Here is a 25,273-nt window from a genome sequence, read left to right as displayed (position 1 = left end):
GCTGGCTCTTTTGCTCTCTGTCTTCGGGAAGCCGTGTTCAGCTCTGCTACTTTGTGACCTTTGGTCTGCTAGAGTAGTGTCGTCTTTAAAAGCGGAGTCTTTAACGAGAGTCTTGTGCCGTGTGTATGCTGACTCAAATAGACCAAAAATGATGGGCCATGTCAGAGCTGCTGACAGCTTCCTCTGCCTGAGCCAAATTTGCATCTTGCAAGAGGGTGTGTGCCTGTGCTTGTGCGTGGGGAGGCACAGGGCAAGGTGCTTTCCTGAGCGGCTGGGCAGGAGTCAGCTCCCTTCTCTCTTCCTCATCCCAAAGGGAGCCCGTGGGTAGGGAGCACTCCTTGCATAGGTGTGGTGGCCAGTGCCCTCTTTCTGGGAGGCAGTGGGGGCATTCTATGCGGAGCTGCTAAAAACATCCCCTCCTGAAGTTTTGCCCTCACCCCACTGTGCAGGCGCAGTAAACTCACTGACCTAAATGATCTGCAATCAGCCTGTGCTTGGTGGAGGTGAGGAAGGGAAAAAATGAGGTTGAATTATATAGGCTGTAGGCAAACATAACTGCAGTGGCATGTGAAGCTAAACTGGAAGCCAACTTGGGGTTTTTGTGAGTGATTTTTTTTTTCCTAGAATGGCAAAGAGTAGTTCTTGAAATCAGATTGAGTTCGCCATTCTTCAAATTTGAAATTGCATGGGTAAATGTAAGCTAGTTTCTTGTTTATTTAGATACAAGTCTAAAATACTGAAATTAAAAGTATTTATCTCCAAAGGATACCCACAGGAAACCAACCACTTTTTGAAGTATGGAGGTACACTAAGTCCATGCCTTTTTTTCAGAAATAAAACAATATATGATCAAATTACTTTTAATTCATTTAGTAATCATGTTAAAATTACTTATGAATATTTTATTGAAATTAATTTATCTAAATTAATTTAAAAGTGCTTAAGTATGTACAGAGAGGTTTGGAATTACTCATAGTGACAGTTACTTGTATCATCCCTGTGTTGACAAGTCTTGAGACTTAACTTTTTGTCTTTTTCTTGAGAATAAATTGCTGTTATGCAGTGGTAGATTAACAGTGGAAATTATAGAAAATAACAATGAAGAACATAGAGAAGAAAAATCATGTCCTACTATATAAACAATATAATCCAAAATTTTGATAAAGGTGTTTGATTTTTCTGACACCAGGTGAGAGCAACTCTGGAAAAAGTAAGAAAGAAAATGTATGGTGAATATGATGAAATGAAACGAAAAATACAGCAGCTTACAAATGAACTGAAAGTAAGTACCCATTCATTTGCAGGGAAAGCATATGGGAATAACTGTCCCAGTGTTATCTAGAAACTTATTTTTTGCTTTAGCAGAACAGAACTAATCTCCAAAACCACTCCAGTTCCCTGTTTTATGTGACATCTGTAGTTTTCTTCTGCTATTTATTTTCCCTTTCAGGAAAGGAAAGCAGGACAGGGATACTTTTGCATGTGAAATTACTAACTGACTGGAACTTCTTGGAAATAAAAGAATGATCTTGATACCATTGCTAGTGTGTGTTGGTAATTAATGGAGATGGATGTAACAGCTTGCAGGTGAAACAAATAAATAACATTGAGCATTAGGAGAAACTGATAATTTGGAGTTATTTCAACACTTTGCTCTGTTTTACTGACACTTGTTTAAGTAAACTAAGTAGCAATATTCGTTAGCATTAAAGTGCTAAAAATTACTTACCTTTTGGTTTTTAATGGAACATTTCAATGGTCATTCAATGACCTGTCTTTCTTCTGATGTGCTGCTTTAGCAATAAAAGCTGTTGCACTCTGTAAATAGCCTTCATATTAAACTGCTGAGTTGTTTGATCCACCCCCCCGCCATCCCCCCGAAAACTTGCTCTGAATTTATGTTCAGCATTGATTTTCACAGCCCTGGTTCATAGGAAGCTTTGGCAACTAAAAGGATTCTGACTTCAGGGGGCTGGGACCTTGACTTGTGTCCTTCTGCCATCCTCATTTGGAGGCTGTCAGTTCCCTGCATGCTGTATTAGGCACAAAAATCAGAACTTGCTGTAAACTGGTACTTTAATTCTGTGCAACTGGTCTCAAAAAATAGAAAAAAATCACCCTGACTTGAGAGGAAGAGAGAGAAAAAACTCAATTTCTGCAAATTGTGTTAAATAGTCATAATGTTGCCAACAAGACTCACTCTTCCCCCAGCATGTATGTGGTAAATGCTGATTCAAATGCTTTGTTGTCTTTGCTGCTGATCTTTACTGAATAGCAGTGATGATATCCTGCACTTTCAGAACTTCAGTCAGACCAGTAGAAATTCTGCATGAGTCAGAAATTCTTCTTTAATTAAGGGTTTCTGACCAGCTCTGACAGAATATCTAGTTCTCCAGCAAATTAGCAGTTCATGAAGCTTCCTTTTGACATAAATGCCATATTAGGAGACATCCTTCCCTTTTTTTCAGTACTCAGACCATCTGAAAGGAAACACAAGTGTTCTTCCTAATAATGTGGGCTTTTTGTTTGGGTAGTTATTTGGGAGCTCATTTTGGTTTTATGTGACTGTTGTCTTTTGTGCTATTTCCGAATCCTGTTTTAAATCCTTTTTATACTCTTTGCTTCAGCTTTCAATCACTGTGCTTTTATCTTTCCAATTTCCAGGACAACCTTTTGTTTGTAAAGTTTGTTTGAAATTTGCTCTTCCAGTATCCTGCCCTGGGCTTCTTCTCTCAGATTCTTACTTTGTAACTTTCTTAATCCATCCAAAGCATTTCTGCTTTCATGTGTTTTACATGAGCATACATTTATGGAAGGTTAACCATGACTATTTGGCCTCTACTCCTTATGCTGACCTAATCTGTGTATGGCTTGGTTACTACACACTTGTCCCCTGTATCAGTCCCTGGTGTTCTCTTTTTATCAAGAAGCAAATCTGGTCAATCTAAGGATGTGAGCTGGCTGGCTTTCATTTGTAACACTCTTTGCCTCTTTATTATCAGATCATTCACAATTATTTACACTGTTTGAGTTTTGGTCTCTTCTTGAATGATGTCATTTTGTGTCTTTCCCTTCCCCCCTTCAGTTTTTAAGCATGTATGTGTGGACATATCATAAAATGACTAATTTTCACACAACAAAGCCCTCTGGCTTCCCCTTCCTGCTTTGTACTGTTTCTTCCTTACGTCTTCTTGATGTTGCTTCTTTATGTACCTTATTAGTCAGTTCCTTCTTAATTAAGGCTTTTCTACATACAATTCACAGTTGTAGATTTCCTTATTTCTTGCATTCTTCTGCTTTTCATTCTGAATTTTTACAATCTGCCTACTCTATGTATATAATCTGTCTGAATAGACAGCTGCCAATTGTTCTCTTGTCCTTTCAAAAAGAACAACTTATACAGTGATTGCAGACTAACAATAAACTTAGATACTCATGCCTTATTTCTGTTAGATTATTTGGATTTTAAGTTTTGTTTGTTTGTAAGACTATACTTTGAGGCCTGTATATTTTAAGCATCCTAGTACTGTGAAAATTACCTTGGCATCTTTTTCTTCTGTAGCTCTCTTGGAAAGAGTAGGTAAACTTGATCATTATTCTATATAAAACTTTTTTTTTTTTTTTTCCCTGCTCAGGTGACAAATGCTCATCAAGAGTCCTTAGAGAATCATGTGCGAGTGCAGGCTGCAGCCTTAGATAGCTTTAGCGAAATGAACAGCTCCTTGACATCAGCATCAATAGACTTGCAGGTACATCTTCATAGCTGCTTCCCAGCTCACAGCTGCCTTTTCTAACATGGATTTCAAAGCATACAGAAAACATGGATGACAGATACAGATTCTAGCACTAAGCAACATCATAAAGTACTGTCTTGGATATCTAAAGCACCTAATTTAGGAAACAAAGAAAAATGTTCAAAAGTTCCTGTGTTTAAAAAAATTAATGTACAATATAGAAATATAAAGACATAACTGATAAGCAGCAGACTAAAAAGACTAAAACGACAAGTCATGTCTCTATGAAGGATCTAAAATGAAAATGTGATTTGGTCTGTATGTTGCAAAATGGTGCATCTCCTGACCTAGTTCTGCCTTCAGTTGGTGACAGAAATGAAGTGGCATGTTTGGATGCCAGACACTTGTGAGATTTTACATACCTGGGAAATACAGGGGGAGGGACGAGGTGAGAAAGAATTTTAATTTTTAAAGACTTCTAAATTCCCATGTATCTGAGCTGAATAACTTAATGTCCCTGCTTTTTTGTATGTAACAAGAATGTTACGTTCTTGTACATCACTTTCTTGTTTTCAGTTCACTGCATTTTGTATGTATGGCATGACCCTCAGGGAAAAGGGAAGCTTATTCATGGTGAAATGTATCCATGTTCCTTTTTTTTTTTTAATAGTGTTCCAGGACTTGATTTCACTGAGTATACTCCTCACGGAAACACCTTCTAGCAACAACAAAAGCCATAATTTTAAATGTTAAAGCTTGCAAAACTGTTCACACTGCATTAATATGTCAGGAAGCTCTTTTAATGTGCTGCCTGTTTCATAATCTTTTGCCTATATTAATTAATCAAATAGTTTCTGATTTTTAATATGTGCTTTGTCTCTTTCTTCTAGAAAACTCTAGTGGATGTTACATTGGAGAACACAGACATAAGGGAACAAATAAGGAATTTAAAACATACACACGAGCAATCGATGGAAAAGCTGAGAGAGAAACAAAAGCAACTGGAAACGGCGCAAATTGAAAATCAGTTACTGAAGTTAAAGGTGTGGTATATAAACTCCCCTAAAAATACTGCACAGTAAGGGCATTAGGTGGATGTTAAATTAATTCCTTGGCCTTTTCTGTAAAGGATTCTTCATTCTTCACGCCATTGTCATACCCTCAAACTCCTTTATTTCTATAAATCAATACTGCTTTAATAACAAAGAATCTCAGCTGGCGACAGGCAGTCTTCCCATGACATGGGATGTAACATAAGAGAGAGAGATGTTGGCAGGTGAAAATTCAAACCATTAAATGGTTATTAGTGTCCATTCCTATTAAGTGAAAGAATATTACAACTCTACACATTGCTACCTGAATTTCTTGGTGTTGAGTTTCTTTTGTATTGCATCATTTTTAATAGGTAGCCTGTTAAGTCTTATGAGCATGTGGTCAGCAGGTAACAGCAAGCATCTTCAAAAGAGAATTAAGCTACTTCTTTCAGAGAAATGTAAGGGAACAAAACACAAACTGCAAGGTTTAATATGACAGAAAGCTTGATCATGTTCTCCCCTCATGAGAAATGTATTCCTTTAATCTCAAAAAAACCAAGCTCACAAAAAATCCAAATAAAAGAAAAAATACCCTCTCCGCCTCAAAAATCTTTGTTAAAATTGGTCAAAGTAGACCAATTGGAAGATCGTACTACATCAGAATTCATCAAATTTTGAAAAATTCATTTCTATTTTTGATAAAGTTTCTGAAATTAAGGTGACTGCAGCTATATTCATGTTTAATTTTGTGAGAGAAGGGGTTTCTTTCTGGCTGTTTTGCTAGTGACTAGCAATCAGGCTTAATGATGAATGGTTAAGCAAGAAAATGTTAGTGCATTTCATGTTCTGCTTTCCGCTCACAGTGAAACTCTACAGGGTATAAAAGTATTTTGCACCTGTTGTTGTCAGCAGGAAATAAAAAGAGTGAAAAACCAAGTAACAAAAATTATGCAATTAAGATTTTAAAACAGAAATTTGGGCTTCACATAATATTGAGGACATGCCTCAGCAAGTCAGGGAAAGGTATGTCTGCTTCTAAGAGCAAGGAACTGCAGCTTAAGTCTCAGTTCAACTGAATGCATAAGGATTTGTTTATCTTAAGCATGTCAAGCTCTGCAGAATATATGCCCTGCATTTACACAGCAGAAGTGTAAATTTTGCCCTCATACTTTCAGTTTTAGTATCAAGTTAGTAAATAATAAAATAAATAAAATTACTATCTTTGACAGTTAAATATAAAATTGTGTCTCAGAAGGTGCCAAGACTTCTGGGAATTCATTCTAGGAGTGAATGTAAGGGGATGGTGTGGGATCTGGGAGGTTAGTTTTGAAAGGCAGTAACTCCTGTGTACCATGATTACATTCTGGGTGGAGAACACACTTGTGGGGCTTATTAAGGTTTGGTTTATTCATAAATCTGTAATAACTTAAAGTGGAGATGTTGCTTAAGTGTATTATAACAGATGCCCTAATACATCCACTCTTTTTAATGCTTGTTTTCACTGTTCTCATTGCACAAGGTGTAAGGGAAAGAATGATGGAGATAAAGGGCCAGAGATCCTGTTCCAGTTCAGTGTATCTTAAGGAATTTGGGGTTTAATGATTGGCTTTCTCTAAATGATACGATTCTTTCAGGCTTCCTGAAATGTGGAAGGTTCATTTAACTCCACATCCTCATAAATTGCAGGTCTGTGCCCCAGGGTTGGCCTGGGCGAGATGACAAAGGGGATAATTGCAGTACAAGTGGAGTCCTTCAGAGCTCATCCCTTTTCAAAGAATGAAACACCCTTTTGTTTTTCTACAGGGTACTAAACAAACTTGTTTCTGCCATGCAAGATGAGCCCAAGGGTTTACTAAACCTTTTGGTCCTTGAAATAGAAAAAAATACAACCCAAAACCTTAATCATCAGAACTCTGTATTTTGTAGCTGTGTTAAGCGTGGTGATCAGCAGGGAGCACTTAATTCCTCCTCTTCCTGTCACTTTTGTAGCAACGACCGCATTTCACGAACGTTGGCTGATTCACAACATCTCTAGGAGAAGAACGAAGTTCTGTACTAGCTGTTTTACTTCAGTTTTGCTGTGGTTTACATAGTAGATGGATCTAAGCTGTGAATATCCTATCTGGTGTTTAATTACTGCAGGTGTGGTTCAGTTAGTGTTTTCAGCCAACAGCAGGAAATCCTGTCTCTGAATTACCATTCTGCCCTCTTCCCTGTAGCTCTAGTAAAGTTTCTGGTTCTGTTGTTAAAAATTAACCCTTGCATACACCTGAGAATTTTAATTTTCAGTTTGATTGCAGGGAGGGTACTACAATAAAGTATTGCTTTGGGTGTTCATAGTAATTTAGAAAAAGGAGTTGAGTCTAGTCCATCTCTAATTCATGCTTCAGTAGAGCCGGGGAGACGATATCGTTTCAATGGGGAAACAAACCAAGTGACTTGGAGGCTGTTGTGGAATGTTCAGCAAAGAGGCATGGCCTGATCTTGGATCAGCAATGACTAAATGAGCTCGGTTCAGAGAATATGGAACTTGATGGAACAGTAACTTCTACAGATTCAGATTTTGTGGATCCAGATTTTGTGGCAGAATGCTGAATGGTCTTAATGCAAATGGAAATCTATTTTTGCAATGTCAGATTTATAACAAGGGGGAGCTTAACATCATACTCTTATTTTCTCACCATGTGAACTCTCCTTCTGCTGCCAGCAATACTGTGCTTTCTGATGGGGCAACCTTCCTGTCTCATAGGTGGAATCATCACAGGAAGCCAATGCTGAAGTCATGAGAGAGATGACCAGAAAGCTGTATAGTCAGTATGAGGAAAAAATGCGAGAAGAGGAACAGAAACACAAGGCTGAGAAAGATATGCTCCTGGTATGTACAGCCAGTCTGTAAGAGCAGTGCTTAGCTTGGATGTCATTTCTCAATCGCTTCATATTCCGGAGTTGATGCAAATTCCTTCTCTTCTGTCTCTGTGATTAGTCATGCCATAGTTACTAAGATTTCCAAACATTCGGGGTTGTAGGACTAAGAAAAATATGTGTTCAAACATAGTAATATCAATGATAATCTATATTTCAAAATCAGCAATAAGTAGGTTTTTCTAGCTTCTGATTCTCTAAGAAAGGAAAATATAATGTCCAATTTTAAGTGACAGTTTAAGAAGGAGAAAGGGAACAACTTCACTGGATGCTACTGGATCAAGAACTTTCCTGTCCCCCAATTTCCCTCCACTCCCAAGTTAAACCTTTCTATGAACAGTCAGCTGTTGCATTTTTCTAAATTACAGAGTCAGATAATGATGGAGATTGAGGAGAGATGCTCCTTTTTATTCATATTGCTTTGCATGTAAGGAAAGTACAAAACTGAATGTGGCCAACTATGGTGTTTAGAAAGCTGTCTTTTGCAGCAGTAAATTTTTCTCGTGCTGTTATTTAACAGCATCTTCAGGGAAAGGGAAGAGAAATCAGCTGTCTAAGAAATGGGTAAAAGTTTCTTTTGGATTGTCATAATGATGCCTTACTAATACCTGACTATTTCAAATCTTAATCTTTTGCTCTATATAATATACTCTCAGGGTCATAACTCTTCCAGATTTCTGAGCAGGTGTAGTGAAAAGCTTTGAGCTCTTCAGAGATATTAGCCTGGCCCGATAGCCAAAAAGAAGACAAAATATTCCTCATTAATATATGAGATGCTAATGTGACTGTAAATGTTCTTGTTTGTAGGAGGAAACAAATCGGCTTCTGAAGGCTATTGAAGAGGCAAATAAGAAGATGCAGATTACAGAAACAAGCATACAGGAGAAAGACCAGAGAATTGGTGAGCTGGACCGGCTGATTGAACGCATGGAAGAGGTATGAGAGCTGAGTGCTGCCTTGAGAGGAAGTACACCAAGTGCATGGAGGAAATTTCAGTGGTTACTGTTCTCAGCTCCCTGCTCAGTGCCATACCATTGCTGTTTGCATCTTACTTACTGTATTTATATCAGTAAATGCACCTGGACTGCCATAGAGACCCTGTGATGAGGAGGTGATTCTCTCTTCCTGGTGGTCCTTACAGGGCATCATTTATTTAGGAAATGAGCCATTATTTTAAAGAGAAAATTTGAAAACCATTCAGTATCTCTTCAGTGTGCAAGGTGTCTTAAGCCTAATCAAGAAATAATCATAAATTACTCAGTCTCTTCTAAATGTTGCTGTGGTAGATCCATGTAGTGGAGTGCACAGAGCTCTTTCTGGGGATGGGTAAGAAGCTGATGGAGAACCTACAGGATCAGGATTAAACGGAGGGCAGGGACAGGTGACATCAGACTGGGGGGTTACCCAGCCAGGAAGACTGAAAGGATGAGGCCCTTCACAGACAATGGGAGCAGCCTCTAGTTCACAAGCCCTGGTCCTCATGGGGATTTTCAACCACCCTGACATCATTTGGAGGGACAACACAGCAGAACATAAGCATTCCAAGTTCCTGGAATCTGCATCTTCTTATTTGCTGTGTTGATGATAACTTTCTTCTCCAGTTGATAGAGGAGACAGTGAGGAGAGGTGCTGTTCTGGAACTTGCTCTCATCAACAAGGAGGAGCTGCTGGGGAATGTGAAACTCAAGGGCAGCCTTGGCTGCAGTGACTATGAAATGGTCTTGGATATACTTTGGCATTTCTCATTTCATTCAATAGCAAGCATCTCATTTTTAAAGATCCATGCCTCGTTATCTCAGATAAAGGAACAGAGAGTGTTTTAGTCAGTGGAGGGAGTACAATCTTCTGCTCTTTCAAATGAAGTGTTTTTTTCACCAATTTTGCTTTATTGTAGTACATATTAAATATCATTATCTACTGAGAAATAAATGTTTATAAGCCAGTCTTGTTGGCTTGACTGCTTAGTCTAATGTGCATTGAGTCCCTTTTGTCTAATGCTTGCAAATCCATTAGTAGAATTAATGATTACACTGAGAAATTACTTAATATGCCCCTGTAGTGGCTCCATTAACTTCATCTGGGCTTCAGCTTACAGCTTTTAAGTATTATGCAGTGAATGTAGGATTGCAGTACAGTTCACAAGAACAGAGGAGTTCCTTCACATTAGTTCTCCAGTCTGCTCTTATCTGGCTGATACTCACCCAGTGAGACTGAATGCCTCTTGAATTCCCATCAAGGTGGATAACACACTTACACTTCTCTGTAAACCTGCTTCACTCAAAACCTGAGTCCTCACAGATCTTCACAAGCACTGTGCTGGTGAGCACTTAAAAATAAACAGGAATATTCTGGGGGAAGAAAATAGAGCAGTACCTTTTAGCTCAGACTTGGATTGGGAGATCTTTTTGGAGCAATAATATGGACAATTTGACTTCATGTCATTAAAGATTTTGATGACTCATCTTTCTATTGAAAAAAATCAGTTTCAAGTACAGCCATACATCTTCAGATAGGAAATTGAGAACTGATCTTGTTTCCATGCATAGCTGGGGAATTTATTTTATTATTATGTATTCTGTGCTCCTTGGCTATAGGAAGTGCATGAATTTTGTTTAATCAGTTTCTATTTTAATTTCACAAGTGATGTTTTGAATTGCAGTGAAATATGCTTTGTGAAGTCTTTACATTTTTATACATGGAGAACTGAATGATAACTTTTCTTGTTTAGGAACGTCACCAGCTGCAAAAACAACTTGAATTAAATGAACTACAAATATCTGGAGCAAAATCTGAAAACAGCTCTGACAGTGAAAGGTGAAATATGACTTGTCTGTGAAACTTCTACTATTACTAGGAAACTTCAGGGCTTTTTTTTTTGTTTTGTAGACATCTGAATTTTGCCTTTTCTAACTTTAAAACTGCAGTCTGGTAGAGATTGTCCATCTGAATGTAGGTTATTGACATGTAAAATATCAAGACAATTATTTTTTGCAACAATGACCACCTTCATGCATCTTTTCTGTTTGCAAATGTGCAGAGTCCACTGTAGATTGAACTAGCTGTGATATATCTGTGGCTTGCAGTTTTCTTAAACCTGCATTTCTAAATTCAGAGGAGTCTGATCCTGACTATGAATATTTTCACTATCTAAACTCAAAGGTTTATATGACACTGCTTGAGCGGGTAAAGATGAATTATAACCAGAGATTGAATAATAGTATTTGATTACTAATTATGGTTCTGTGGCACCCAGAAATTAAGTTTTAATGTTTTGGGCTGCCTGTTGTTCTTTGGGAAGCATACACATGAAAGGAGGTCCCTGCTGAGAGTTTCTCAGTGCCTTGTATTGATCTGTGACCAGCTTCTCTGGTTTCAGAGTAAGAATGGCTTTTCACAGCAGCCTGTTGATAACTTCAAGTGAACAGATGTCGTTCACATACAACATAGAATATGGAGATGAAAGATAATTGCTGTTTTCCTTTACCTCTGAATAACACAGACACTACTTGCTTCAGTGAATCCTTTCAGTGTGAAAAGTTACACAGCAGTAAAAGGGTAAAGGCAGTGTTCAGGCAGGAATTAGTGCAATGCAAGCAAGCTCATGGTTGCAATCTGTGCCATGCAAGCAATGAATCTGTGTTCACATGATGCTGGTTTATTCTTAAGTTGTCTTTACCTGTCCCTACCTTATCAGACACTCAAGCTCCACCTTAGGAAGGATGTCTGTTCCATTCCTCCATTGCTATCAATGCTTAAGATGCTGAATCTTCAATGAGATACAAAATATGTGCTGCAATTGCAATTAAAATATAAATTAAAGTTGTATGAGATGTTAATACACAAACCTGAAAATCCTGCAGCAATGCTTTGTATTTTTTGAGTCCTTGTCAAAGTGCTGCAGTTACATTCTGCAGAGTACTTCACTGTTAATAGAGACTTTTTTTGGGGGAAACAGCATACAATTCAGTCATTCACTAGAATCATGTCTTACAGTTTGCCATCTGCTGCTTTGTCTTAGTATGGTTTTTCTATTTGCAGCTTTAACAGTTTTTTTTTTTTCTGCTGTGCACAGACCAAGATGAAAAAAGCCTTTTTGTTTTTGATTCCCTTCCTCCCATTCTCAAATTCTGTCCAGTCCTGAACCTAGGAGTACAGCAGTTTATTTTGTAAGCAAGAAGTTGCTTTCTTTGACAAATTTTAAGAATTGGACATTCAGATAAAAATGGAGACTCTCATGGCTAAACAGACAAAAACTTATGGAAAAGCTTCACTCCTGTTTCCTTGCATATTCTACAGCTACTTTTCTGACAGGCTGCCAAACCAGCTAGTGGCAGTAGTTTGGTGGGAGTTCACTTTCTGTATTAAACAGATTTGAAGAAATGCAAAATCTATCTGAAGAGTTGTATGCATAAATTTAAACCATTCATAGCATTCTTGCTGACTGTTGAGGAGTTAATAGTATTCCAGTTAGCATTCTGCTGCTGTTGGCAGCTCTGCCAAATTCTTGACTCAAGGCTCCCCTGCAGTAAGACAGCTTTGAAAGCAGACCTGCTTCCTGGCTTTTGTTTAGCATACATTTCCAAAATATTTCCAGGTAGTAGTCAGGCTAAATGTGTCTCTCTGAAGCTGAAGATCTAGTTGTCTAGATGCCTTCCACTAAAGGAAAACACATTTTGAGATTAGCTTTGTCACATTGTTTAATTGTCAGCACTTCAGGCTCTGAGTAAGCATGTCAGTATGCAAGACAAAGGTGAGATAACTTGGGTGGAGATGGCTGCTTGGACTAAGATCACATTAAAATGTACTTTGAACAATTTGATATCTGTCAGTGCAATTTGACTTGCCTGATTTATGGTGGATTATGGGGGTTGTTCTTGTTCTGCCTATACTCCCCACTGTATAGCTCCCCACTTACAGGCTTGATCCGTGCATGTTTTGCCAGGTCGCAGCATTTGGAGGAGGTAGCAGCCAGCTTGAGAGAGCGGATCAAGCATCTGGATGACATGGTCCACTGCCAGCAGAAGAAAGTCAAGCATATGGTTGAGGAGGTGAGATGTAGTAAAACAACTCAGAGTCTTTGGGGAGCACAGGTTCTTTTACTACATAACCCAAAGAGAACTGTGTTCTTTGTGTAGTTGCCTTATGACACCTTTGTTACAGTGGAAGTTGAGCTTCTGGAGCTAGTGAAGCAGGAAGAGTAGATGCAAGCAGTTGAATGCAGTGGCTGTGGGTTATATACTGTGATCTTTAAGCTGACACTAGTTCTGTGTCATGAGTATTCAGGAAATGCAACACAACTTCCACCTCAATTTGAACCGTTCAGAGGGTACCTCTGATACAATGCAGTCTAGTCATTAACAGTCTTCTTCCTGAGCAGAAGTGGAAGGCAAAAGCTGACCTTTATTGCTTTGTTCTTCTGGGTTTGGGAGATTTTGTTTGGGGTTGGTGTTTTTTGTTTGTTTGGGTTTTTTTTTGGTGGGTTTTTTTTGTTTGTTTGGTTTTTTTTTTTTTTTTTTTTTTGTTTGTTTTTTTTTTTTTTATGGTTCCTCACAGAAATACATGAGCAAGCACAGGTTTTCACTGCTTATCTCTTCGTACCCTGATCTTGGGACATTGTCTTAGCTGCTGTCATTTCCTGTAAAATTTTAAGTGGAATGTTGCTGGATAGATGCTTTAGGTTACAGGCTACCTATGTGTGTCAGGAAACTGTTCTGCAGTCAGAAGGCTGTAATTGCAAACATTTCTGTTTCTCCAAGTAGGAAGAATGACATGAGAAATTGCTAAGTTTAAATTGGAGCTTTACAAAGCTGAGTGGCAGCTCTATTAGATGAGCCTCCTACTGCAGAGACAATGGGTGTTCATGAGATACCTTTGATTGGTATCTGGACATCATACATCACACATTCAAGGTATCAAATGTTTAAAAGCCACTCAAATCTAATGTATTTTTTCTGCATTCACAATGTGCTGTTACAGGATTTCTGATTAGACATGGAGATGTTCCATTTTTGTCAAGTTTGTATTTGTATGTTTTTTCATATGCTTTGTTTTATAAGATTCTGATGCAGTCCTGTATGATGAGGTGTGTGATATTAGTGTCTTTTACGAAGAGGGATTAAAGTTCTTCTGTTGCATGAGAGATACCAAGTCTTGAGGTTTTGGTTTTAGTTTAGTTCACCATTATCACTGTTTTTAAGCATTCTAGCTGGTCTAAAACGAAACTTACAGTCTTCATACCATGGTATTTTAATAAGGAAAATTTCTTGAGTCCAATAATCTAATCCATCTAATTAATGGATTGTGGGAACAATTATTTAATCTGTTTTTTATCTTTGTATGTCAGACATTGTATTAAAAGTGTTTTTCTGCAGGATTTGTGATATATGTGGCACCCTGAATGAACCTAGTAATACATGAGGATGGTGGCCTAAATTTTGCCCTTTATTACTAAATATATTTTAAACTTCTGGTTATAACTTGACCTCTAGTGGACTGCATAGGTATAACAAGTCCTTTCAGCTCTGTGTTTTGTTTTGGAGTAAAACCACATATAAAGCTTGAGCCAATTATTATGATTTCATTAATATTAGATTTGATGGGTGAGTTGAGCTTACTTGTAATGTATTTCTGTTGGTGCCTTCTTATACACAGAAAAACCCTTCTAGACCATCTGGTTATCCTATTTAACAAGTGTTAGGTGACAAGTCACTACTTAATTGTCAAACAGGTCTGCTTCTAACTGCTGTCTGACTGCCTGCTTTTCAGATTCAGTTAAACCTCTATCAGTCTTGACTGCAACATGGCCGTAGGGTAGATATTTTTGCTCTTTCTTTTAGTCCCTCTGTGTTTAAATTTTTATTTTAATTCAGCTTCCTCCTGCATGAACACATGTGTAGCTACATTTATATTTTCACTAGTGAGCTAGCTAAAGACTACTGTACCAGAGGTTTGATCAGGTCAGGTGATACCAAATACACCAGGCATTTAATGTTTGGGGCTTTTTTTCTTAATTTTGTGCTATTTGTTGCCTGTGTTTGTACTGTGTTTGAGAAAATATCCATAATAGAGTTGGCATGCCCTGTTTTAAACTAGACTCTTAATTAAAGGCCTAAAAATAGCAGTTTTATTAGTGTAGAGAAGAGTAGCTGTTCTCCATGGGGCAAGAGAAAAAACATTGCAGATATGTATGTCCTCAACTGTCTAAGTTGTCCAAGTTGTTTGTCCATGTGGTTCTGTTCATGACTTTGTGCTTTTCTCTGCATAATATTAGATGAGTATTTCTTGGCTCATTTTAAGCAAACACTTGCTAACTATGCCATAGAAACTGAAAAATTTGCAACAAAAATATTGAAAAGGAATGCTATCTGCAGAGTCTGTTCTGAAGTTAGGTTAAAAACTAGTGAGCAGCAGCACTAAAAATATCTGCTAGAGCAAATAGGGAAAATTGCACTACTATTTAAGTCCCGGAAGACATGTTCATCAGGGTATATTTAAACACACATCCTCTCTACACTAAATTTAACTGATTGCAGAATATAATGGCAAGGAATACTAAGAAAAGTGTAATGAAAACCTATCCTGTTACTCATTATTGCAGTATTTTCATGGCTGGTATCTGTAAAATAATATGCCATCTAAGGATTTATGAGGGTATTATAATTATATTGATAACTTGAGAAAGAATAACAAAATTTTTCAAAAACTAAAAATCTTGCTTTCTGAAACACTTTGCTTCTCTGTGGCAGTCACTAGAGTGAGAACAGGCCAACCTGGGAAACTCAGGAGAGAAATGGAAGGAAAGTAAGTAGTTAAAATTATCAGCAGTGCTTATGTTTGAAGCTGAAACAGGGCTTCTGTATGTGCTGCTAGGTGAGAAAGCCTAAGCTTGCTTGACTAAGGATGAGCTTTATTTATTATTAATCTTCATTTACTGGACACAGATCTGAAGTATAAATAAGGGCTTTACTCTTCCAGTGTAAATCACAATGAGTTTATGCTGGTACCACCTCCAATTCAGAGAAATTGGAGTAGTGAACATCACCTCAAAGGGACGCTGAACAAACAAGATATACTACTTCTAACTTATATGGAGAACTGTCAAAATTGGGCAAGTACTGAGATGAATCTCCTGGCTGAAAAAAATCACGGAATAGATTGCTCTTAAGCTGGAAAGATGACTGATCATTTGCAAATCACAGATGCAGGGCATTCTGTAAAAGAACAGCAAGCAGCCAGAAGGAAGTGAAAGAGAAGCTTTTTAATGGAATTCTGTGATGCAGCAGGCAGCTCTAGCACCTCTGGTGCTATTTTGAAGGCATTTAAAATGTGTTAGGAGGTGGTGGTCAGTCCTAATTTAGGCATGAAAGGGGACACTGCCAGAGAAGCATCAAATGTAGGAGGCCATGGAGGTCAAGAGTATTAACACCTTCCTCTTCATAGATTTCATAATGCTGGTACTGAATGCAGTAATTATGTGATCTAAGGAATTGAGCCCGGGCAGAGGAGGACACTCAGAATTCAGTGTCCTTAGCCATAAAAAAAAAAAAATTACTTCTATTTTTTTTCCTCTGAAAAGAAATCTTTCCATCTCAGGCATTAATAGAAGCTTTTTCTACTTGATCTAGTCAAACCAGTCGTAAATTAAATAGAAGAATGGAAAATAACTTTCAGAAGAAAAATAAATGGAAGAAATAAAATGGAATTTTTCTCAAGTTGGTGACCTTCAACACCTCTGTGTGTTAGCTCTGATGCACATACATTTTTCATTCTCATAGGGATTCTTTTCTGTGAGAGCAAAAATTGCTGCTCATTAGTGCACCAGCTGAGCAGAAAGTTATCCTGCATAGTCTTAAAGCCTCATGCTCTCATTAGAGAGAGATTGCAGATGATTTATGGCTGACAGATTTATCCCTGTGTTGAACTTGTTTGTTAAACAAATCTATTTGCTCACAGCTTAGTATAGTATGTTTAAATGCAGTGCTGGCAGCTAAAAGTGCAGGACTTGCATTTGGTAGGTGTTTAGAAGCCCAGCCCTTTTCTCATACTGTTTGTACATCACAGGCTTTCAAAAAACGAGTGAGGAGAGACAGATGGCCAGAGTGGGTCACCCAAGGCTCAGATTTTTTAGCCCTTGCCTTTGTAGCTGTCTTAAAGTATGGCTGGGTAGAGGAAAGGCAATCCAGGAAAAAAGACAGTTTGATGAGAGGAAGAATTTGCAGGGAAACTCACAGGTGAAAGGCAGAGGCACACAAACTTCAGGCCCTTCCACTAAGGAATTTCCCCTGAAGAGATGGAACTGGGCAGGCAGATGCAGGCACAGAGGCACCACAGGGAGGGCATGGGAAGCTTGTACCACACTGTTCCCTTCAGGGCTGAAATTGTTCTTGTTCTGTGAGAGGGGTAAAAGCTTCTCTTCTAAGTATCCATCTGATAGGTCAACCAGTTCATCCTGTCTGTGTCACTGTAGGAAATGAGACTTTCATGTAAGATAAAGGAAACACAAAACATAGATTTTAATTTAGCAAATTAATTATTCTGTGGCTTGATCTCAATTTCAAACCTGGAGAGAATTAAGAAAGGTTTAGTTTTGAGATTTATGCAATTCACTTTGAAATGGATTGCAATTTCATTGTACAGCAAGCTTATTTTATATGTAATGTTGTTTCATTGTTGAGAAGCAGGAGAGGGAAGGAAATTAGCATTTACATTTTGTAAGCAAGGCAAGGGGGTTGATGCACATAGAGGAAGCTGTTCTGAGGGGGTCTGAAGAAAAAAGAATATTTGATTTCATGCCAAGAAATTATCTACAGAATTCAGATTTCACGTGAAATTCCCCTAACTACTGAATTGAACTGTCTCTAGGTCATGGCCCATGAGCTGTTCTCCAGCTTTAGTCTCAGATTCGTTGGATAATAAATGGTGACCAGACACCAGGGAAAAGCTGTCTCCTGTTCTATCGGGGAAGATGCATGAAAGGACAAAGTGCTAATGAGCAAATGGTATCCCAAATACAGAAGATACTTTGTATTGCACAAATGGGGTATAAAAAGAAGACATTTTTCCAGAAAAGACTTAAACATCTGAAAACATCTGTATCAAGACACTCCAACCTCAGATATATAGCGAAATTTCCCTCTTTTAATATGGAAGAACAGTTTCAAGGTCAAATAAAAGAAGCCACACAGAATCACAGAGGAAGAGAAGATGGAATTGCCAGCAACAGATGCCAAACTTTTATTAAGCAAAACCTGTATTGCATAGTACCTACCATAAAAACGAAACAACAACAAAAATGCGGAACAAGAAACGTAGAAAGAGAAACTCACCTTGGGAGCTTGGAGGAAGAAGATAAAGGACAAAACATGAATAACTTGCCACACCCTCCTCCCCTCCTCCCCAGTACAAGTGTTTGGCATTCCTCAGTGGACTTGAGCAAGCAGTACATTGCTTATCTGTTGGCAGAAGTAGAACCACTGCTGGTGTTTGGTGAGAGGGTTTATAGATGCACAACATCAGCACTTTCAGCTGGGAATTTCCAGGCCAATACATAAATTAGAAACTTGCCCATTACTAAGGTAGTGCTTAACGAGGTGGGTTGATGTGCAGACAATGAGCCAATGTCTGTAACTCATTAGGACATGTCAGCCTCTGCTTTAGCAATACATGGACATCAACTACTGGATAATTTGTTCATAGAGCTCATTCATTTAGGAAGGTTTCTACATTGGTGCATTAACCTAAATCAGTCAGTTGTTAATTTTTCTGTAAATTCAATGTGAGTTTTAAAATACAAAAAGTGTAAGTTTAAGTATAAATGGATAAGTTGCTCACATGATTTAAGGAGGATTAAAAGGCAAAGGTACTCATTCCTATTCACTGCATTATGCTCCCTGAAAAAGTGTCAACTCTTGTGTAGCCTCTCATAAATACCAGTTAAGGTCCAGTGAAATACAGGACTGAGGAAAATCCTGTTCTCCTTGTACAGCAATTACCTCTGAGAGCTCAGGCTGATGTTGCAATGTCTTGTCTGTCTTGTTTTGTGCATGCTGTGTAGCCTCTGTTTGTCCTATGTAGTCATATTTCTGAGTAATCTGTTCATTTCTCTGTATTGGTGTTACTGATGCCCAGTACATTAATGGTAGATGAATAAGGAAAATATAGATATAGTTGAAAAATATGATACTTATATATATTAAAACTGTTCTGGTAAATATTTTAAACTAGTGGATAGTACTGTTAAGTGATAAATGGTGATTGAGTTTACTTAATAGCTGGATCTGTTCCAATCCAGGATATCACTGTATATAGTTTAATGCCTCCAAATCTGTATCTGAGTTACACAGAATAAAATAGTTTCCTATTTCAGGTTTTCTTTATAAAGGCTCTACATTTAAATACAATTCTAGTTTTCTCTCAAGATGCTTTTTCCTTCTGCTTTAATAACTTTGTAATTCTGTTGACTTTTCATTCTAATACCATTAGTCACATATCCAGCTTTTCTTTATAGACTCTTCCTTTTAGGTCTTGGAGTTCTCCACTGCTCTTGTTAGGTATTCTGTCCATGAGATCAGTTTCATGCTGTTGACTCTTTCATCTCACTTTCCATCTTAGGGAAGCAAAGTTTAGTATTTACACAGTCCATTCAAGTGCCATGACAATTGTTTGGTATTTGGAGAATCTATAAGTTGCAGAAGTGAGAAAGAAAGAGATCTTATGGGATGGACAAGAAGAACAGAATTTTCTGGGAGATGCAGCAAGATAAAGTGACAATCTGAAGATTGAGGCAGTTTGAGAAATTACCTCAAGTTTTCTGAAGGAGGCGAAAGCATAGAGATGGTGACAGCAGCAGGGCAGAAACAAGAATGAGAGATCTTGAAAATAAGTCCATGACCATATTAATCCTGAGTCAGTGGATAAATTCAGGATGATTCACATTTCATGTTGGACCTTAGGTGCTGATTCAGCTCATTAAAAATTGCAGTGGGTATGTGAAATGCAAACTGCATGCCCTGCACCCCTGGTAGGGAACTTTGTGGATGGTGCCTGGATGGGGAGAGATTCGGGGCCCTTTCTCTGCCCAGCAGGGAAGTGCCAGGGATTGAGGTGGGGTGGCTGAAGGGCTGAGAGCACATCATGCCCCTCAGCTGCTGGCACACCAGATAAATTCAAAACTGGAGCTTGGGCCTTGTAGCTTTTCTCTTCCCAGTTTTGGAATAGTCAGATGTCTCCCAGCTGGAGAAGGGAAAGCAGGAATGATGGATACAGTGGGTTTGGGGAGTTAAGAGAGAATGAAGTGGTAGGAAGAAGGGTGACTGTGGCCCAGGGTTGCTAAAGTCATATTATTACTGTTAGCAGAACTGTTTTGAAAGGAATGAGCAGGTCATTAATGTAACTGATATTTCTAAGTAGGTTGCCAGTTTTGTTTGAGTGCTAAATGTAGCCGGGAAGGTTATAGAAATACAGGGAGAAATGTGGAGTCTTAACAATGTCAGGTCAAGAATTAAGTTCTAGGAGAAGTCTGTCTGGACATTTCTGGAATAGGCTGGCAGAGAGGGCCTGAAGGATGTACTTGAATAGTGCTTGTAGAACTTTATGAAGAAATCTAAGAGGGTAGTTCTGCAAAAGCCAGGTTTGGAAGCAAGTTGCTGAGTTCTGTGAGCAGAAACTCTTGAAGTCTGCAGACACAGAAAGGATGAGGTGGATTATAGACCATGAGCGTTGACCAAAGAAAACATAGGAACATTAGGATAATTTTATCCTGGAGTCAGTACAGAAATTACTTGGACACAAGAATCAATCCATGGAATTTGAGAGTCTTTGGCTTGCACTGATTTGTTTCTGACCAGACTGTTCTGGCCACGAATCAGGCCTAGAGTCGAGTATTGTGTTTGACCCATCTTGCTTCTCCTCTTCTCCTCCTTACCTTGTATTCAACCCAAAGTCAAGATCTATTGCTCTGACACCTGCTAGATGTTCTCTTGCTTTATGCAGCTTCTAGAAACAAAGAAACTCTCAAGATGTGAATTTGTGGGTTTTTAAAATTTAATATAGTAATATATTAATATAATCTCTTAGAGTTATTCCTCTTTTTCCTGGTTTCCTGTGACATACCCTCTCAAGGATTAATCAAATCAGGTTGTTCATTCCTGGTGTTAATGGTAAATGATGATGTGTACACAAGCCCTTATTCAGTAAATAAACTTATTTTTATAGTAAATTACTGTGCTGGGATGTGTCATTTTTGTCAGGACACTTGTTTCAGCCCTTGGCCTGCAGTAGCTGCTGAGGCAGCTGTTTGGCTGTGTCTGGGGCTGCAGAATTCCTGCTCCATTCTGAGTCTGCTTTCCTTCTGCAGTGGCCTCACAGGGTGTTCTGCTGTGTCCAGGGAGCAGGACTTCAGGACATTTTTCCTGGTGCTAAAACAGCCTCTCATTTTAGCACCTCAAATGCAGCCTCACTGCTGCATTTATTTCTCCTGAAATGTATTTGAGATATGTGGCTATGTCTGAGTTCTTGATGTTTAAATACCTACCAAAAGGTTCTGTATAGGTTACACAATTCACAGCCTGATCATTCTGTAACCTGCATGGTCTAACCACACCATTCTGTTTGACTGAGACATGGAGCTTGTCATGATACTGTATAGTCATGATATGGTGCAATATTCATGAGATAGTACAATATTCTCTGCAGGGAAAAAAAAAAAAAAAAAAAAGACCAAACAGATTTTAAAAATCTGGTGTCATTCTGGGGCAAGGGCATGGTTTTAATGGGTTCTGACTGGTACTATGTAAACATGTTACAGGGAGGCTGGAGGTACTTTGTGTATGCTTCAGTCTGCTGTTCCCTAGAGTATCCTCGTCAAAATACAGAATATCTCTTTGGAGTTCAGTTCTGTGTTTGGGAAGGGGAAAAAGCTGTTTCTCAAAGTCTTCCTTTTTGCATTCTCTGTTAGATTTTAAGGTGTCTATGCTCATTTTTGCCTTCAGACTATTCTAATTAAAATAACTCAAAAAACATCTGTAGGGAGCTGTCTTTCTGTAGCCAGTGGGAAAAATAAGCAGAACTTTAACTTACACAAAGTCTATTTGTACATGATTCTGATGAACATAATGGTTACTGTCAGTTTATTTCACATCTTAGGATCTTTCTATCTATATCTATCTATAGAATGAATAGGAGTTAAGGTAAATGCCTGTGAAACACAAGACTTGACTTACTTTTGGATCACAGATAGTTTGATCACTTATTTGGAAACAGAAAAATTTTGTGTTTGATGTAAAAACCAGCCTAGGCAGCTGATGGAATTGATTATTTTCAATAACAAGCAAGAATAGCTGTGTCAGTGTGATCACACAGCTGTGCTTGGCTTTGGGCTTCTTTGTGTGGCACTGATTATTTGTGTTGGTAATATTTCCTTATATGCATAGTAGGAGATTATTAATAGAAAAGATCCACTTGAAAGTCCTAAGAGAACAGTTTATCTTTTCTAAAGTGGAGTTTATTGGCAGGACTGAGGCTCTTGAACCAGGGAAGACATAACTGACTTAATTCAGTCATACTATTAAACAAAGTTGTGATTAAATATGGCTATTGAGGTATGTTCCAAGATTTTTCTGAAAATGCTACGAGCTTTGTGTTTCTGTGAGTTGAAAAATGAAATGATAATAGCTTTAGATGACATGGGTAGTTTCTATATGGACTTTAAAAGAGGAAAAAAATGAAAGACCTGATTTTGAGAAAGATGGATGATGAAAGCACTCCTGTATTCTGTAACTGTTCAGCTAAAACACTATATGGTGTTCATGTTCTAGCTTTTCCAACTGACAGCTGATCACTGTCTCAGTGATATGTGATACCTGAAAGTTGTGGAGACTAAATTAAAATTCTGTTGGTGTTATAGCTTTTCATTTTTTGGTTCAATATGTGCATTTGTTTTGCTTCTTTTTTTTTTTTTTTTTTCCCCCTACAGTTCTGTATGTTTTTGTTTAAATATTTTATAATTTCTAGCAGTAAATTTTTGGGAGGGTGTTGTTTTCATTATTGTGCCTTAAGTATTTTATCTTTCTCCTTTAGCAGGATGGGAATATTTATAGTAATCATTGTTTCCAGATATGCTGAAAAATTTTCCATTGATGAAGGGGATGCTAGTGTTTGTTCACAGGATTGATTTTAACATACAGAGTTAAAAAGTGACTGGTGAGAATGCTTGGAAATTTTGACCAAAGTATTCAGAAATGGTCATTCTTGCAATGACTGCCAGAAAAAAATCAATGTGTTCTGAGTGTTCCTTGACTTCAGTTTAGCTGTTCAGCAAAATTAATTCACTTTCCACTAAATTTGATAGCTAATCCAGGGATTAAAGCCGTTTGTGAATACTTACAGGTACTCAGTTGTTTCGGAACAATAATATTAAATACATTTTCTTCCTGTGATACCTCGATTGTTTTCTTGCTTTCCCCATCCCCATCAGACTAAATGTCTTTGTTTTTCTTCATAGATTGAAATGCTAAGGAAGAAAGTAAAAGAAAAGGAATTATTTATAATACAGCTTTTAGACAAAATCTCTTTCTTAGAATGTGAGGTAAGGCATTACATTTTAAGTTTACATTATTGTGATTATTTTATGAAACCAAATTAAATTTGAACCAATGTGCTAACTGGATGTATAATTACTATATGTATTTGCTGTTCTTCAAATGGATGTTAAGCATATGACACCAGTCATACAGTCAGAAGTGTGTGTAATAAAGTCTCAATATTCAGTCTAAATTTCTTAACTTACAATTTTCTAATACTTTCATAATGACTTAGACCAGAAGCTTTTGAATAAAACTGATCGTTTAATTTATAACCTTTCCAGGATTAAGGATTCCTTTATTATATCAATAAATACTTTTACACTGTTTCTTGTAGGAAGAGGGCAATGTACAATTTTATTTCCTTTTTTAATTACCATAAATAAAATAAACTTGTGATGAAAATTACTGTTTCCCAGAATAAAGAATTACAAGATAAACTGGACTACTTAATGGAAAACCAACAAAAGACCAATATAGAAACCAGAGATACTGGTGTAGAATGTGATCTTCCGTACAGGTATTTACTTTTTCTGCTTGTTTGTAGCAAAATTCTTCATAATGTGCCTTATCAGTGCTGTATTAGTAAACCATTTTGCTGATGAACTGTTTTGAATGGACTGTGGAGTTTAAAAGAGCACTTCACTCCTAGGTGCAGTTTATGTCAGTGATTTCTGGTTTAGCATTTATTTTTTTCTTAAAGATGCAAACATACTGCAAACTCCTGGGGAGTAGTTATTGCCAATAATGCAATTTAAGTGGAGAAGTGAGAGAGGGGACTGTGAGATGTGGCAAGTTCTGGTGCAGAGTGGCTGCTGGCAGTGCTGCAGACAGGACAGCTCTGCCCAAGGCTGCTCAGCAGTGGCTTTGGGCACACTTCACCCTCTGTGCCTGGAGGTGTGACCAGGACCACTGGGAGAGCAGGGAACACTGACAGGGGAGGGCTGCAGCAGTTCTGGAGATCTGGCCCAGGGGGAGGATTGCCACATGAACAGTGCCATGCTATTGCCATGTCTGCACTGGAATGCTGTTGCTGCTCTGTGGTGGCAATGGCTCTGCAGCCTGGCTTTGGGAAGCTCAGGTGTGGTACCAGTGGCTCTGCAGCCTGGCTTTGGGAAGCTCAGGTGTGGTACCAGTGGCTCTGCAGCCTGGCTTTGGGAAGTTCAGGTGTGGTACCAGTGGTTCTGCAGCCTGGCTTTGGGAAGTTCAGGTGTGGTACCAGTGGCTCTGCAGCCTGGCTTTGGGAAGTTCAGGTGTGGTACCAGTGGCTCTGCAGCCTGGCTTTGGGAAGCTCAGGTGTGGTACCAGTGGCTCTGCAGCCTGGCTTTGGGAAGTTCAGGTGTGGTGGCAGTGGCTCTGCAGCCTGGCTTTGGGAAGCTCAGGTGTGGTACCAGTGGCTCTGCAGCCTGGCTTTGGGAAGCTCAGGTGTGGTACCAGTGGCTCTGCAGCCTGGCTTTGGGAAGTTCAGGTGTGGTGGCAGTGGCTCTGCAGCCTGGCTTTGGGAAGTTCAGGTGTGGTGGCAGTGTTTCTGCAGCCTGGCTTTGGGAAGCTCAGGTGTGGTACCAGTGGCTCTGCAGCCTGGCTTTGGGAAGTTCAGGTGTGGTACCAGTGGCTCTGCAGCCTGGCTTTGGGAAGTTCAGGTGTGGTACCAGTGGCTCTGCAGCCTGGCTTTGGGAAGTTCAGGTGTGGTACCAGTGGCTCTGCAGCCTGGCTTTGGGAAGCTCGGGTGTAGTGCCTCCCCTTCTCCCCTGCATTGCCCTGAGCCTGCAGCAGGGCACTGAGCCCTGGGGGAAGGGCTCTGCACTTGCACTTCAGTATTCCCCACAAGGCCCCAAAGGGAAGGGCAAAACAGGAAACAAACCAGTAAAGTAAGGAGGACCACTTCACATAACTTTTATTACCAACAAGTAAACTTGCTCATTGTAACCGCTCTGCAAATTGAATTGTTCAGTTTGAGGAATGTAAATTAGCGTATGAAATCAGCAAGCAAACAAAAATTTCCTTA

General features: G+C 38.7%; 1 protein-coding gene across 3 annotated transcripts in view; it reads left to right on the top strand.

Moving 5' to 3' along the window:
* The window catches only part of MYZAP (myocardial zonula adherens protein), a 53,535-nt gene that overhangs the window by 16,162 nt on the left and 12,100 nt on the right, over positions 1–25,273 (top strand). For all 3 annotated transcript variants that reach the window (XM_021532065.2, XM_021532063.3, XM_077785885.1), the window contains exons 4-12: positions 1,190–1,282; positions 3,636–3,749; positions 4,625–4,777; positions 7,518–7,643; positions 8,498–8,626; positions 10,419–10,504; positions 12,633–12,738; positions 23,190–23,273; positions 23,688–23,788. In XM_021532065.2, coding sequence (XP_021387740.2) covers positions 1,190–1,282; positions 3,636–3,749; positions 4,625–4,777; positions 7,518–7,643; positions 8,498–8,626; positions 10,419–10,504; positions 12,633–12,738; positions 23,190–23,273; positions 23,688–23,788 — 992 coding nt within the window. The remainder of the gene's footprint in view (positions 1–1,189; positions 1,283–3,635; positions 3,750–4,624; positions 4,778–7,517; positions 7,644–8,497; positions 8,627–10,418; positions 10,505–12,632; positions 12,739–23,189; positions 23,274–23,687; positions 23,789–25,273) is intronic.

This window comes from Lonchura striata, chromosome 11, assembly GCF_046129695.1.
Source record: "Lonchura striata isolate bLonStr1 chromosome 11, bLonStr1.mat, whole genome shotgun sequence".
Lineage (NCBI taxonomy): Eukaryota > Metazoa > Chordata > Aves > Passeriformes > Estrildidae > Lonchura > Lonchura striata.
Note: the sequence above shows the minus strand (reverse complement) of the source record. Positions and strands in the feature narration are given on the sequence as shown.